This window comes from Artemia sp. Qi Xiang Cuo, chromosome 8 (genome assembly GCF_049724085.1).
Source record: "Artemia sp. Qi Xiang Cuo chromosome 8, ASM4972408v1, whole genome shotgun sequence".
Classification (NCBI taxonomy): Eukaryota; Metazoa; Arthropoda; class Branchiopoda; order Anostraca; family Artemiidae; genus Artemia; species Artemia sp. Qi Xiang Cuo.
This window is the reverse complement of record NC_142801.1, coordinates 77,581,585-77,599,209: the sequence shown is the minus strand read 5'-3', so window position 1 is coordinate 77,599,209 and position 17,625 is coordinate 77,581,585. Positions and strand designations below refer to the sequence as shown.

Here is a 17,625-nt window from a genome sequence, read left to right as displayed (position 1 = left end):
AGAAAATTATTTTGGCCAAATAAACGAATAAAACCATATACTTATCTAAAGCTTTCACTCACGAAATCCGAAAGAACGTAAAAAAATATGCTTTCAATACCTGTATTTTCCTATATCTACATAATGTAATAACTTAAAATTAATCAGCAGATAGGCCAAACGTTTGTATACAATAAATACTAATATGCTAATCAGTACCATGACCAAGTAAAAATTACTGTTTTATCAAAGCTGGGATCCAGGCAAAAATGTTTCAGAAGCTACAAAATAAAAATAAACATATCTTTAGCATAGAGCAGCAATAAAATTTTCACAAAAAAAAAGAGAAGCACCTCAAGCTATTTGAGCATACAAGCTATATTTGATCCCCCCCCCTTGAAAATATTTAATTTTTTCCCTCTAGAAATATTGCCCCAAAAATACACTATTAAGGGGTTTTCAGCCCTACCCCTTTGAAGCAGTACCCTCCTCCTTTATTAGGTTTAGAGCCAAGCACACCTTTATACTATAACATACAGAAATTATAAAAACATTTCAATCTTTTCACTTTATTTTTCTTTATAGGAACAAAATTTTTAATTATTATCAGATACACTGATTTCCTGACTGCTTCCACATCTTCGGATCAGATACATCACCATTTCTTCAGCTTTTAGTCCATATTCTGAGGGCCAACCAGCAACATCACCAAAATCTTTAACCAAAGAAAGCAAGACTGGCACATCCTTCAAATCAAAAACCTCCCCGATTCTAGTATTCACCCCTTCAAGCTTTTTAATAAAATTCTGACACTGATGAAGTAATGCTTTTGAATCAATACTACTTTTGCACTCCTTACATAATGATGTCCTTGACTCCTGCTTTATTCGGAGTCCAAGTTTGTCACAAGAAGGACAACGGAAAAGTCTTCTCTGTGTGAAGGATTTTAAATTTAAATTTTGAATTATTCTGACATCTGGATCTTTCATACAAACAACACATTCACAAAAAAACTGGAAGTCGCGTTTTAGTTCCTTCCTACGTTCATCTTTGGGCACAGCTGGGTATCTTGGTCCATAACAAAACGCAACTTCATCTCCAGCTTTTATAGGCCGTTTCGCAACTAAAATCGCTTTATTTCGCACAAAATAGTTAAAGACGTTTGGGTCACAAGAGTGATTAATAAGATTGAACGTGTTGTACATACCTACAGCTAAGTCAAACATCTCTTCCTCTGGATCATGGCTTAGAAATTTATCAACTGTCAGTTTATTAAAACGAATGGACCTTAAGAACTGCATAATTAGAAGTGCAACGTGCATTTCATCACTGTCGTTGAGAAAACCCACTTTTTTCAGAAGATCAGTTAAAAATTTTGAGGTGATAACAATTCTTGCCTCCTCTGTCCTTTCTTTAAATTCAGGATGATATTCAGCTTCCAAGACGGCCGAATATACGCCATCTTTTAATGCATTCATGAATTGATCTGGGTTATAGCGCGTTATAAGCCTTAATCCAATAAAAGCATCTTTTCCTAAGCCACTATCAAACAGTAAATCAAGCACTTGACACTCATAACTATGAAATGTGGCTAAATTTTTACAATTCTCAGAGCAAAATGCTATTTTGGCGCAAAGATCACATGGCACTGCTCTTTCAATTAAAGAACTACAATAGTGGCAAGTTATACGATAAAGGCTTCGTGTTTGGACAAGCACAAAGGGTTCTTCCACTAAAAGGATTTCACCCGCAAGGATATTCTCTTTTGCTGTTAGATACCGTCCAGCTTTCTCAGAAACTTGGACTTGTACCCTATCACTTAATGCAGGGTACATTAAGTTTCCTCTAGTTACCTTTGGGTCCTCGTACTTATCAAAACTTTTCTTTATATGTTTTCTTGCTGAAATTGCTTTTAAACACATTTCTTTTCTTAATAGAAGTTTTTCAAGTTTATCCTCAGGATAATCTTCTTTTATTGCAGCTTCGATATCCAGCAGGGCATACTCAAATTTTTCCAATTTGAAAAATACTGCACTTCTATTGGCATAGCTAATTGCCAAAATTTCAGACTTTTTAGGGGCATTTAATATGCTCTGTTTATACAAGCCAAGGGCATCTTCATATGCACCTTTGGCAAAATAGCTATTTCCAATGGACTTGTATTGTTCAGCTTCTTCCAAGGACTTTTCTTGAAAAGACAACTCAGGAACTGGATACCAAGCATTGTGACATTGCAGAAACCTTGTATACTGTTCTTTATTATCTTTGCACTGAACAAAAGTCTCAGCGTCTAATCCAAGGTTATTATACAATGATGAAATACACCCTCCTCCATGTTTTTGCCACTCTTTGCTATTTGTATTAAAGTCATCAAAATCTTCATGAAATGCTGCCTGAAAGAACACAACTGTATTTCGAAGCACTGCAACAAAATACACTCAAATATAACAAAGTATCAAATATAACAAAGCATCACAGAGCATCTTCATGAAATGCTGCCTGAAAGTCACAACTGTATTTCGAAGCACTGCAACAAAATACACTCAAATATAACAAAGCATCACAAAGCATCAAATATAACAAAGCATCACAAAGCATCTTCATGAAATGCTGCCTGAAAGTCACAACTGTATTTCGAAGCACTGCAACAAAATACACTCAAATATAAAAAAGCATCAAATATAACAAAGCATCACAAAGCATCTTCATGAAATGCAGCCTGAAAGTCACAACTGTATTTCGAAGCACTGCAACAAAATACACTCAAATATAACAAAGCATCACAAAGCATCTTCATGAAATGCTGCCTGAAAGTCACAACTGTATTTCGAAGCACTGCAACAAAATACACTCAAATATAACAAAGCATCAAATATAACAAAGCATCACAAAGCATCTTCATGAAAAGCTGCCTGAAAGTCACAACTGTATTTCGAAGCACTGCAACAAAATACACTCAAATATAACAAAGCATCACAAAGCATCAAATATAACAAAGCATCACAAAGCACCTTCATGAAATGCTGCCTGAAAGTCACAACTGTATTTTGAAGCACTGCAACAAAATACACTCAAATATAACAAAGCATCACAAAGCATCAAATATAACAAAGCATCACAAAGCATCTTCATGAAATGCTGCCTGAAAGTCACAACTGTATTTTGAAGCACTGCAACAAAATACACTCAAATATAGCAAAGCATCACAAAGCATCAAATATAACAAAGCATCACAAAGCATCTTCATGAAATGCTGCTTGAAAGTTACAACTGTATTTCGAAGCACTGCAACAAAATACACTCAAATATAACAAAGCATCACAAAGCATCATCATGAAATCCTGCCTGAAAGTCACAACTGTATTTCGAAGCACTGCAACAAAATACACTCAAATATAACAAAGCATCACAAATATTGACCAAAAGCATTCTAAATAGTATTTTACAGAACTCTAAGCTGGATCACACAGAAAAGCGAAACAGAAGATGAATACCCAATAGACCCCCCCCTGAAAATTTTGCAAAAACACAGTAATATATGCAGAAATTTCAATATTAGGATTAGAAGCATATATACTTTTTTTAAACCCTGTTGCTTTTTAAATTTTGAATTTGCATGAACTGTAGTTGTAATTTTGATGTATCTTGATTACATTTCAGATTTTTTTTCGTTTTATATGAGTGAAACGTTTCGCAATTACAAATAGGGAAGCATGTAGAATTTTATCTTAGAGGGGCATACATCAAGGAATGGGACACAACTTTTAAAGATGAGTAAAATATATGGAAACTACTTTATACTGGAGGAAAGCCTACAGAAATCTCAAAATTCCTAGAATTCCTTGCCTGAAGGTCCTATTTTTCTTTCTATGTCCCTGATTATATATTAACAAGTCAAATCTGAATTTGGAAATTTTGATAAGCCAGTTATACAAAAAAATACGCAATGATTACAGAAACTCTGCTGTTCAAATGGTTCATGGCAAAGAATTGTGAGTAAAGGGTGACTCATGCTTAAAAGCAATCTAAACTGTACAAAATGGAAAATAATATACACGCAAAAAAAATTCACTTTTTATGATGTTTTGAGATGATTCAAATTCAATAAGTTTAAAATTACACATAAAAAGTTGTGGGCCCAAAAAATATTTGCTAATTTTAAGGAAAGGGCAAAGCATCCCAAAAAAAGTAATCTTGGTAAAAATTGTACCATCAAATCCAACACATCACACAACCTTATTACTGATATTTAAAAAATTTTTTACATCCATAGCCATCTTGAGCTGATTGGAGGTAGCTTGGGATTGATCATGACTGGTAAAAAACACGTTCTGAATCTCTAGCTCTTAAAACTAGAAAACACAATTTCATGAATTCTTCTACAAATTACTTTAAAAACAAGGTTTTTTTAGGGAAGTAAAGAGCAAAGTTAAAACTTAAAACAAACAAAAATAATTATTTCACAGCCTACCTAATACATATTGAAAAAATTAGTGCAAATAAAACAACTCGTGATATTTCCCTATCTTTGTAGGATTATAGAAAACTAGCCCTTTACTGAAAACACAAAACAGTATAGGAGCTTTGGCACAGTAAACCATTTAACTTTACTGAAAACACAAAAGCCAAGTATAAAAAACAAGAATATTGATTTGGGAGTCAAAAGTTAGTACATAGGCTCACAACAACAAACTAATCTATGCTGTTTGTCATAGTCTTACATGAGCTGTGATATCAATAACTTTCAATACACAATTAAATTACCTTTAAAACTTAGGCATAAAAATAAACATTATGTTAAGAAGGGTCAGTCATTAACCAGCATACAAAGATAATGGATTGATTTATCAGGTAACATCTTGATCTCACCAAGTATAAGCCTACTTGAAATGATGGTTTTGGTTTGAGCTGTAATGTTCTTAAAAAAATTGGTCAGTTTGTTTCTAACCCCATCTCACACATAACTATCCTCTCTCTTTCACCTGGTGTTTTTCCTCATTTATTTAAGATTGCTAATGTTTTACCTTTGTATAAAAAAAGGTGATTCATCGCTAATTTCAAACTATAGACCTATTTCTCTTCTTCCTGTAATCTCTAAGGTCGTGGAAAAAGTAGCGTATTGTAGATTCTCTTCATTTGTATTTAGTACTAATAGGACAGCAGGAAATTCTCTCGTAACTAACCATCAGTATGGCTTTCGTCCCAGTTCTTCTACCTTGTATGCACTTTCCGATGCAACAGAGGTTGTGCGTGTTAATCTTGACAAGGGCTTGTGTGTTTTGAGTCTATTTCTTGACTTTTCAAAGGCATTTGATATGGTCGTTCACTCTGTTCTTTTGCCTAAATTATCTTATTTGGAGTGCATGGAGTCCCATTTGAATGGTTTAGGTCTTATCTCTCAGGGAGATCTCAGTATGTTTCGGTTAATGGCACTTCTTCCTCTTCCTTGCCTATTTGGAAAGGTGTCCCACAGGGCTCTGTGCTTGGACCACTTTTGTTTTTAATTTATATTAATGATCTTGTTGATGGTCTTCATCCGCTTGTGCACCCTATTGTTTTTGCTGACGACAGTAACTTTTTCATTGCTGCATTGGATCTGCCATCTGCCACCTCCCTAGCTCAAGCTCTTCTTGATAAAGTAAAAGATTGGTGCTGGTCAAATGGTATGACTCTCAGCAGCCAAAAGTGCCATTGTACACTTCAGGACCCCTTATCGTATGAGAGACGTAAGGGAGCCAACCATCCTGACTTATGGGAATGATATTATACCGCAAGCTACTACAGTGAAATTTCTTGGTGTGTATCATGACTGTTTTCTTTCTTTTAAACCCCATATAGCTCATACCCGCTCCCTTGTCCTCCGCCAATCTTCGACCTTGCTCAGGGTTAACTCAATTCTTCCCCCAGATGTTATGCTTTCTCTTTATTATGCTTTTATTTTTTCTTACCTTTCTTATTGCTGTTCTGTCTGGGGTAGTACTAATAAATCTCTTCTCTGCTCACTTCAAAGAGCCCAAAATAGGGCAGTGAAGGCTACTTTTCTTCTATTTCGGTTTTACCCTTCCTCTGATCTTTATAATGATACTGGAATAGCTCTGCTGGATCGTATTGTGGGTAAAAGTTACCTTTATTTAGCGCATTCTGCTTTTCTAGGTACACTTCCACCGTCTCTGCAGCAGTTTTTCTTACTGTCAGGCTCAGGAAGGTACTCTTCTTTTTTACATAGCTCTTAACGCAGATTTATTTTACCTAAACAATCATCAACAGCAGGTCAGATGTCTCCTGTTTATCAATCAATTCTACTATGGAATTCCATCCCTCCCAATGTCCCTCTATCTCTCTGCAAAGGCAGTTTCTCACCGGGTCTTTCCAGTTTAGTGATTTTTCTCCCTTTTTTCTTTTTTTTTGAATTCTATCCTAATTTATATGTCAATCTTCTCTTCATTAAATATTTTTTTCAGATTTTTAAATATTTTTCAATTGTATCCTAATTTTTAATCTCTTTTCTTCATTTAATTTTTTTTTTAGTTATATGTTAAGTTTCCTTCTAAATCCACTGTTTCATAAATGTCCTTGTTTTGTTCCAGTTTTTTTTTTTTTTTTTTTTTTTTTTTTTTTTGTATGTGCTTGTAAATGCATGTGCTTTTTTTCTGTGCTTTATAAAAGTGGTTTATTTTTTTTTGTTGGCCCTTTACAGGCTAAGCGTCTTGGGCGTGTAAAAACCTTACGTTTTGTAATTGTTTTCTTTTAGTATTAACAAATTGATTGATTGATTGAAATGAAGAACAAATAAACCATAATATGGACTGTGGAAATCCGGTTATTTCTCTCTATATAACAGAGAAATTTTAGCTATGATACAAATTCTAAAGCGAGTCTGTAGTCCTAACACTATCAAAATTGGTTCGCTTTGAACTTGTCCACAAAATAATAATAAAGTATCCTTTTGAGATCCAAAACAACAGTCAATCATTTGACTGAGTTCATTGTGCAGAAAAGATGCCAAATTAAACAAACAAAATAAGAAACAATTCTAGAAGGCTTTATTCTCATTCTGTTAAAAGTTTCCTTGAATGGTTTACTGTGCCAAAGCTCCTATACTGTTTTGTGTTTTCAGTAAAGGGCTAGTTTTCTATAATCCTAAAAACATAGGGAAATATCACCTGTTGGTTTTTTGTCACCAGTTTTTCGATAGGCTATATATTAGATAGGCTGTGGAGTAATTTTTTCATTATAAGTTTCAACTTTGCTCTTTACTTCCCTCAGAAAAACTTTGTTTTTGAGCTACTAAACATATCTCTATGATGTTCTGGTCTCCTGCCAGCCCTGGTAGAAAAAAGAAAAGAAAAAAAAGGAGACACATGAGTGCTACACATACAAAAAAGTGACTTTCCTTGTTGTTCAAGGTGGAGGATTATCCTATACAAGATTTTTGACCATGCTGATTCCAATGGTGGACTTTTTATTTCGATTCGGCGTCATTTTCGAGGGGTTTAAGGCTCTTTTTCGAAACCACTATTAATTTTTTATTTAATAAGTTACAAAACAACACCCTTTAGGTCAAGGTCCTTTCTTCGAGCCCCTCCTAGCTACACCAGTGATGAAAATTAGCTTCATTTTTTAGCACGTTTTTAATTTTTAAGCTGGAAATTTGGAAACAGCAAGTGATTATTAGTCAACAGATGCATCAGAATCTTGTTTAATACTAACTTTATCAGTTAATGTGGCAACCTAAAGTCACTTAATTGTTAGTTTTGCTGAAAAAAAAAACAATAAATATCCATGGAATTTTATTGAAACTGAGGGATTGGGGTGAAATCAGGGAAAATTTTGGCATTATTTCATCATTAATATTTAGATTTTAATCCATTTATTGCAGCTTTTTTTTTAAGAGAAACAGCTTGTCCTTGGGTACTTAGATTTAAGATGCATAGGTATAGTAGATTTAACAGATATTTGGAGGGCTTCATTCTTTTCTGAAGTTTTCAAATAATTCAGTTTATCATGTCTAATTATATTGAACAATATTATAACGTCACTCTTTCTCTTAATTCTTCTTTTTTTTAATAATTCTAGTTTTTATTATGTCAATTTATTTTTGCCTAGTTTTGCTATATGTACTTAGTGACATTGTAGTTTGCATTATCTACATGCCAGGCACTAACCCTTATGAGAGGGACCCTGTTTTTTATACTCTATTTTTTTTAATACATTTAGTTCAAATTAACAGCAGCTTGCAAATGCATCAACATAATGAAAAAAAAAATCTTCACCCCTTTAATAGAAGAAGAAAGAAGGCAAAAAAGTTCTGATATATCCAGTAATATTAAGGAATTTTTCAGACAAATACTTATAGGTAGAGTTCAATATCAGCATATTTTTGTATCACAGATTAAGTGTTAAGTAAAGTTAATGAAACTTTCTGCAGTGGATCTGAAGCTCAAATTAGGGACATGGGCAATCTCTTCAAGCTTTTAGCTTCACATTTGCTTAGCTAAAGGCTTGAAAGATTTAGTGAAGATAGACCTGTTACTTGACTTGACTTTAGCATTCTAGTTTGATGCCTTTTCTGAATTAAATGCTATTATATAAGGGTAAAATACTCAGAATTTTATAGTTCTTAATTAGTTTTCTGTAATATTGAATACATTTTTTAATATAATCTTCATCAAAGCTTCTCTAGGTAGTTTGTCCATCTTCTTAGACCACTTTAAAATAAACCTGGACAAATATTTTCTTGACAAGTGATATTAAAAATTGCTGCCTTTCAAATGTTCTTTGAAGTTTCTGCATAAAAAAAACAAACAGAAGGGACTTGGTTTGGGCTATAAGGTGGCAGCAATGCCCATCAAAATTTTCTCATAACTTTTTCATAACACATGAAGGATGCACCAGGCAATTGTTGCAATAGAAGAAGATTCCATAATGAGGCCTAACTGGATGCTTTTCAACTGTTCTCAATTTCTCCAATACTTCTACATGATAGCATCTATATAAGTTTTTTTTACCTTTAAAAAGTCACCTACAAGCATAAGTACTGCTTTAGATTATCTGAGAACAATTGCCATTACCTTGTTTAAAGACATTCGGTCTATTTCTTTATGCCCCTTGTAATATAATTCTGTTTTTTTTAAATCCAAAAATTAATGTTCACTTGTTTTTCAGATTTTCTAACAACAAAATATCAGAATTCTTACTATATTAATTTAAAGAATTCGATTTAGTGTGATTTCAGAGTTCCTTTAAGTTTGGCTGCATCCAAGTAACCCCCCCCCCCCTCCAATGATGTTTAAACATAGGTAGAGACTAAATCTAAAATTTCCTGATTTTATTGGTTTGCTTTCAAAATGGCACTATGAGCCAACTGTTGATAAGAAATAAACACAAAAAATAATGCAAACCAACAAAGTCAGCAAACTTTGTACTTAGACTATGGCTATGTTCAGGCATAAGGAAGCAGGGAGGGAGGATGCACTGAAACAGAAAGCAACTGTGAAAGCTCAACAAGCAGAAATTTTTGACATGTTTTCAGGGCTGGATTGACTAGGTGCAGGGCCCAATTGGATTTTTTTTTTGCAAGGTCCCCTCTATATATTAAATTTTTAAGTAAAATTCAAGTCCAGCAAATAAATATATATATATATATATATATATATATATATATATATATATATATATATATATATATATATATATATATATATATATATATATATATATATATATATATATATATATATATATATATATATATATATATATATTTTTGACATGTTTTCAGGGCTGGATTGACTAGGTGCAGGGCCCAATTGGATTTTTTTTTTTGCAAGGTCCCCTCTATATATTAAATTTTTAAGTAAAATTCAAGTCCAGCAAATAAATAAATAAATATATATATATATATATATATATATATATATATATATATATATATATATATATATATATATATATATATATATATATATATATATATATATATATATATATATATATATATATATATATATATATATATGTATATATATATATATATATATATATATATATATATATATATATATATATATATATATATATATATATATATATATATATATATATATATATATATATATATATATATATATATATATATATATATATATATATATATATATATATATATATATATATATATATATATATATATATATTTGCTGGACTTGAATTTTACTTAAAAATTTAATATATAGAGGGGACCTTGCAAAAAAATAAAATCTGATTGGGCCCTGCACCTAGTCAATCCACCTCTAGTCAGTGGAAACAAGTGATTAATCTTGCGAAATTTGATTCACCTCCTAATGCTGATCGGATCCCTAATGCCTCTTAGATTAATCATTATAATAAGATTTTTAATATCATGAATTATGCGGTTCACTCTCAGTTTGTTGGCCTCTGTTCTTATGTATTACCTGCAAAAATTTACCAAGGCCATGTGCCTCCCGTTTCTGCTGACCGTGTGATTTGTTGTGTTAAGAATTTAAAATCTAAATCATGTGATATTGATGGTATTAGTGTTTTTCACCTTCATATTGATTCAAAAGAATTGATTTATCATTTGCAGTTATTATTTCAAATTTCTCTATGTAAATCTTTGATACCTGATTCTTTTTTGTGTGGGAGTGTAATTTTGATTCTTAAACATGGGAAAGATCCGACTAATTGCACATCACATAGACCTATTACGGTAGCCTGTTTGCTGAGCAAAGTTTTTGAATATGTCCTGCTTCCTGAAATTTTTTCAAAAGTTGATTATGTGTCCAATCAATTTGGGTTTTAACCAAATATAGGATGCCAACATGCAGATCGAATTCTTACTTCTTTTTTAATTCAAGCACAAACAGATGGATCTGAAGTGCATATATGTGCGTTAGATATTTCAAAAGCTTTTGACTTGGTTTGTCACAGCCAACTATGGTATTCTCTTACCCAGCTTGGAGTGAATTCCTCTGTTATATGTGTCCTTTGTTTTTGGTATGCAAATTCATATGTTCGACTTTGGTCAGGAGAGATCCTTTTTGGTAATATTCCTATTTGGTGTGGACTTAGGCAAGAGGGTTCTGTCACCATACCTTTTTAATGCTTGTTTATACCCTGTGCTTTCTTGTATTTTTCCGTTGTGTTTTATGGGTCTAACTAATTTATCTTATATTGCTTATGCAGAAGATTTATTACTTATTAGCCATTCAAAATTTACCCTAGATAAGTCTACCCAGTTTGTTTCTAAGCTTTTGGGATTAGTATCTGCTCTTCTATTTCAGCTATTCATGCTAGTGCACTTGCAGATATTAAGAAGAAGCTTAAAGCAGGTTATGCTAAAATTGTCCCAAATTGCAGCCAACATTCTCATAAGGCATGGACTAAACTCTATTCTACATACTGCAACCATTCCATTCTTTTTCTATCAGGTTTGCGCCCATTTTTTAATACTAGTGATATGCAGGATATTAGAGTTTTGTATTTCTGTTATTGTAAATATCTTTTGTATTTGCCTCAATTGGTATAGAAACCGTAAGATTATTCGAATGTTTAATGCAACTGATATATTGATTTCATATAATAAGTCGGACTCCAAGTTAAAAGATGAGGCCTGCAAGCGGTTGGGTCCTTTTCATCCTCTTTTGCGATTGTTTTGATTTGCATTTGTAGTTCTTTATATTGATATTGTTTTGCATGTGTTTTGTTTTGTATGTCTTTACCTTTTATTTTCTTTTGTTACTCCACTTTTTTATAAAGTTGGTGGGTCAAAAATAAACTACTATTATTATATAAATATATATATATATATATATACATATATATATATATATATATATATATATATATATATATATATATATATATATATGTATATATACTGTATTTTCATGTAACCTTTAGCATTGCTGTTTGTGTCTTGCAGTATATTTTTCAAAAGATCTGTTGGGTAATGACTAATCTAATAACTTGAAAATGTGTTCTTTAACATCACTATTGGGGTCAAACAGTACAATTGGCCATATGAATATGGTTCAAAATCACATTCAGGGGTGTGCGGCTAAATTGATTTTGATAAATTTGTCCAGCTATTTTGAAGCTGAAAACATTACAACTATTTATGGTTTGGTCATTACTTATGTTGAATGAAGTTAAAGCAAAACCTGAGTTCCAGTTTTGTATTTGATTGTGGAATTTTTTGAGAGCAAGTGATGTCCTAGAACAGGGCGAACAAATTTATTTGGAAATCATTGATGCAGGAATGCAATTTGACCAAACAGGCAGCAGCCCCCAAGTAATTCATCTTTGTTGGCTACTTATTCTATGGGATAATGGAGGATTCCACACTGAATACATACAGAGTTGAAGGGTCCCAATGACTTGGAAATAATACTTGCATAGTTTATGGTTACTTTGTAGGTTTTTAATGGGTTTTAAGCCACAATTTGTTGGCATTGATGATTGTGATCGTGTTGTTCTTCTAACATAATTAATTTTTTTTCTGCACTTTCATTTTTGACTTGTTCTGATTCTTACAATCTTCTAACAGCCCAGTTCTTTGTTCTTCACTATCATTTTTGACACTTTCTGATACTTGCTTTAGCATGTCTGCCTACCCTACAATTTTTTGTTCTTCACTTTCATTTTTGACATGTTCTGATTCCTACTGTTGCTTTTAATTCTTGCTGCTGATTATCTTCTGACTGCATATTTCTTTGTTCTCATTGTTGTATATCTTCTAACCACACATTTCTCTGTTCTTCATTTTCATTTGTTCTGATGTGGTCTTTTAACTGCATATTTTCTTTTGTTCTTCACTTTTGTTTTTGAGTTGTTGTGATTCTTGCTGTCATTTATCTTTTAACTGCATATTTCTATTTTCTTCTATTTTGTTTTTGACTTATTCACTACTTACTTATTACTTTGGTCTCTAATTTTGTCTATCATTGCTTCAGACCTTTTTTCAGTGTCTTTTGCCTCAGCTGCTTGGATTGATCTTGTCACTTCTGATGGTCTAGGTTGTTCATTATCATTTGTACATTTACATTTCTCAGGTTGTCCTCTTGATCATGTCTCATTTGACGGTCCAGTTTGTTCATTTTGAGCTTGTTTTTGTTGTTTTTTGTACTCATTTCATGCTTACATTGAATTACGTTTGTGTCCCCTAGATATTATGAAACCACTGAAAATGTCTTTTGAAATTTACATCACTGATTATGGGTACATAAATTTGAATATTTCAATATTTTTGTTCTGCATATTACTCTAATATTATCTTTTTATATAGTTTAGTATCATCTGCACAAATTTTTGTTTGCTTACAATGCCTTTATTGATTTCATTGATGAATAAAAGAAAGAAGAGAGGCTCAAGCACACCTCATCATACAACACCACTTGTTACTCTGATGGATTCAGATATAATATTTCTAATTCACTCTTTGTTTTCTGTTTTTCAAGAATGCTTCTACCTGGTTTAAAAATTATTTTGAGAGACTCAGTTTCTGCAGCTGGTTAATGTGCAGGTGATGTATGGTGCTTTGAAAGGTTTTTTCTACATCAAAAAAGACTGCTAAAAGGGTATGTCCTTCTTCAATAGCCTGTGTCCAGTGATAAAACATTCCAGGAGAGGGGGGGGGGGATCATCAGAGCAGCATATATTACTAGTACTTATAATTATTGAGTACTGAATTATAGTAAAATTTAAAACTGCAAGGAACAAAGCTCTAGCCTTGTCTAGGGAACTGACAGAGGAATATGAGAAAAACATCACAGCATCCTCAAAATCAACCCCAAGAAGTTCTGGAAGCATGTCTAAGGTTAGAAATCTGACAGACATGGTTACAGTGGTGGATCCAGAGCGGGGGGGGCGCCTCCCCCCTAATGTAGTGTAAAGTAGGGTAATTTAACTAATTAATGCAAGTTTGTGTTAATTAAACTTGCTCCTAATGCAAGTTTATTGGATCAATCTATTTTGCACCCTCCCCCCTAAAAACAAACCCTGGATCCGCTCCTGCATGGTTACAGAGCTGGCTTGTAACAAAATCTAATCAAAGAAACCTCATAAATTGCAGACACCTTGAACCACTTGTTTACCTCAGATTCACACTACCAGATGATACCCCTCCCAAAACTATATATTATGAAATTCATACTCAAATATCAGCAATAATGGTGGATAAGATTGAGCTGGAATCTTGACTTAGAAAGCTAAATCCTAATAATTCTGTTGGCCTGGATGGTATTCAACCACAATTATTAAAGGAAGTTCACATCCCATTAGCACTGCCACTATCAATGCTATTTGACACTACTACTACTACTAACAAATCACCACAGCACCAAGCCACCTGAGGCCAACACAGCTATGCATGCTCCTCCTCCACCCCAATCTATTCAAAGCCTCCCTTTTTACACCCGCCCAGGAAGTTCCCATTTCCTTTAAATCTTTCTTTATGACGTCCTCCCACCCCAGACAGGGACAACCTGCTTTCCTTTTAGCCCTAAATGGTTGGCTGAAAAGGACAATCTTTGGCAATCTGTCATCCTTCATCCACACAATGTGCCCTAACCACCTCAATCTTTCTTTCATTATAGCCCTAGAGAGCGGTATTGAACCACATTTTTCGTATAGCCTATTGTTTGAAATACGGTCAGTCAGCTAGATACCCAGAACAATTATTAAGTAATTTCCATAGAAAACATCTAGCAAATCTTCATCTTCTTTTTGGAGCGCCCATGCTTTAGAGCCACATTTGACCACTGTCATCACTGTAGCTTCTAATTCTCTAATCTAGGTTTACAAACTTATCTTCCTATTCTTCCAAACTTTTTTTAACTGTGAAAAAACACCCTGAGCCTTGGCTATTCTACTTTTAACATCTTCACTGCTCCCATCATCTTTACTAATAATACTACCAAGGTAAGTGAAGCTATCCACCTGATCAATCTTTTCATTACCCAACGTGACCTTTTCATCTTCACTTATTCCTAGTCTTAGTGACTTAGTCTTCCTAACAATAATTTTCAAACCAATTCTAGCACCCTGAACTCGCAAGACCTCCAAAACTTCATTCATTTTGCTCACACTTTCATCTAAGATGCTTAAATCATCAGCATAATCCAAGTCCTAGAGAGTTTTTCCTCCCCGTTTGATTCCATGGTCTCCCATTGCCTTTCCTGTGCTCCTTAAAACAAAGTCCATCAAAATAATCCATATAAAGGGGGATAGAACACAACCCTGCTTAACTCCTCATTTAATACAAAACCAGCTGCTAACCTCACTTCCTACCTTAACTGCAGCAGTGTTATTCTCATACATAACACTAATCACTTTAATGTATTATTCTGGTATACCATACAAGGATAAAACCTTTACTAAAGCTCTTCTATCAACAGAATCCAACGCTTGCTCATACTCTATAAAACTGAGGACCAAATGTGTTTGAAAACTCAGGCATTTCTCAATTGAAAACTTCTCAGGCACTTCATTATTTGACAAATGAATTGAAAACAAAACCATATCAACAGATTGAAAATTAATCTGTTGGGTTATATCTGTTAATATGGGTTATTAAAAATAAACCCATATCCCCCAGAAATTAAAGGAGGAGATAAGACCAGGGAAGCCAAAAATTAGCAAAATGCTGCAAAAGTTTGTCAGAATCTGAAAGCTACCAGAAGTCCAGGAACTTGCCAGCAACTAAGTATATTACTGTCACAGTCTCCTTTTTCAGCTTATTTATTACTATATAAGAGATAAAATGATTTTTAATTAACCAAATTGAAGAGCTCTAGTCTTGTTAATCCTTGAACGAGATATACAAAAAAAAATCATTATAAATACTTCTTACATTTTAATACATGTTGATTTATACATGTTGGAAAGGAGAGCAAAAATTACCTTGCCTTTTGCTAACAATGCCCTTCATAACTTTCAAACAACTCCCCTTTTCCCCAGTCCATATTCACCCCTTCGACCCCGCCTCCCGCATTCTGTGTAAACAAAAATCCCCCTTCTCGCCCCAATAAGAGTTTGCACTGAAAGATATAGAAGAAATTTTATCCCTTACATAGTTGACATTTTCAACCACTGAATCTCCGCTGCCCCCCCCCCCCTCACTTACTCTTTACCTCATAGTTATTAATTTTAATGCCCATTTTGCAAATTTGGAGGTTTTATATTTATGTTTTTTAGTCACCAACTAACTTATGTTTTTGTTTTAATTCTACTTTATCCCCTTGTTAATTTTATGAGTTTTTTTTTTGGGCATTTTTGCTGACTTGACATTAGCCTTCTAATTTTATGAGTTTACTTTGTACTTTGTTTTTAACGTTTTTACGTATTTGACATTAACCCTTTTATAATTTTCTGTCGTTGTTTGATTGTTTGTTTTTGTTGTTCTTTCTTTGCTGTATTTGACGCTAAAGTGCAGATTCGGCCCTTCTGGGCTTGTGATAGCCATTTTTCAGCAATAAATCTTTTCTTATTTCCTCCTAGAGTCACTTAGAACATCACCAATATTCACCTTGACATTCCAACTGATACAAATGTCTTCATGACCATTCAACCTGCCCTTTCCTCTCTGATTTTGGAAGCATGTTTTAAGCTTCTTTTACATGTTAAAGAATGCTCTGCAGATGTCATGGTAACAGGGAAAATACAATCAAGAATTAATGCATTGTATGCACCAAAATTTTCAGAAACTTTACCAGGATGATGAGCCTCACCTATAGACCTATATTTGGCTTGCTACATTGGCAAAGCAATAATTACATTCAGAAAGAGCATAAAAGAGGCATCAAATGATAGGTCAATGTTCATCTTATTTGAAGGTCAGTAATGTAAACTCCTCCACCTTAACACTAAATGATGGTGTGAACTATAAACTTACCATACTTTTTGAATTTTTAATCTTTTAAAGCCTTAAAAATAAAGATTCAGCAAAGGTAGCATGGGCTTAGGGAGGTGGCAGCTGCCCCCCCCCCCTACACCTTCAAATTTACATTAGATATGGCTGAAAAAGCAGTTGATAAAACTCCAGCACACTACCGACAGCCCCCTCCCTAGACAATATGCTGCCTACACCCATGAAAGGTAGGCCTAAGCTTATTAAATACAGGGTAGCCTAGGCCTAGAGCTGGATTGAGGAATATAACAGTATGTTCAGCAAATGGTTGTTTTCGTGAGGATGGGAGGTGGACATAAATTTAACAGCCATTCTAATGACAATGGGACCTATATTTCTTCAAGGGATCTTCATAAGGGGGATATGCTGTATGGCTTACCATTTTTAAATCCCAGGCTGCTCAGAAAATTCGGAAACCAATTGAAATAGAACTTTGTAGATAATATTCTATACAGGGTTGCCACCCTGACCTAGAAGAATTTACTAAATCGGAGAGGAAAAATTTACTAGATCGCAACTGCTTTTCTTCTTCTTCTATTTAACAGCAAGCGGGCTTTTCAGTAAAACTATTTAGCCCTTTTCCTTTTGCTTCACTCTGTGGGCTACAGAGCTACTGGCTTGATTGCCTCATATTTATTATATATATTCAGATATCTATCAGCAGATCTTTCGACTCTAGGAGTTCAAATATAAGATGATAGATGTCGATTTCTATGCTC

General features: G+C 33.5%; 2 protein-coding genes across 2 annotated transcripts in view; both read right to left on the bottom strand.

Annotated features, from left to right (window-relative positions):
- LOC148949811 (U6 snRNA-associated Sm-like protein LSm4) overlaps positions 1–17,383 on the bottom strand; it is a 50,010-nt gene extending 32,627 nt beyond the window's left edge. The window contains exon 1 of the mRNA XM_089093111.1: positions 17,286–17,383. Within this exon, the coding sequence (XP_088949237.1) occupies positions 17,286–17,288 (3 nt within the window). The 5' untranslated portion in view covers positions 17,289–17,383. The remainder of the gene's footprint in view (positions 1–17,285) is intronic.
- LOC148949812 (protein-lysine N-methyltransferase SMYD4-like) lies at positions 529–17,369 on the bottom strand. Its single transcript, XM_089093110.1, has 2 exons — positions 17,286–17,369; positions 529–2,372 (listed from the first exon to the last, which is right to left on the bottom strand). Exons 1-2 carry the CDS (start codon positions 17,286–17,288, stop codon positions 576–578), a joined length of 1,800 nt encoding a protein of 599 aa, XP_088949236.1. The 5' UTR covers positions 17,289–17,369; the 3' UTR covers positions 529–575.
- Positions 17,384–17,625: the final 242 nt, after the last annotated feature.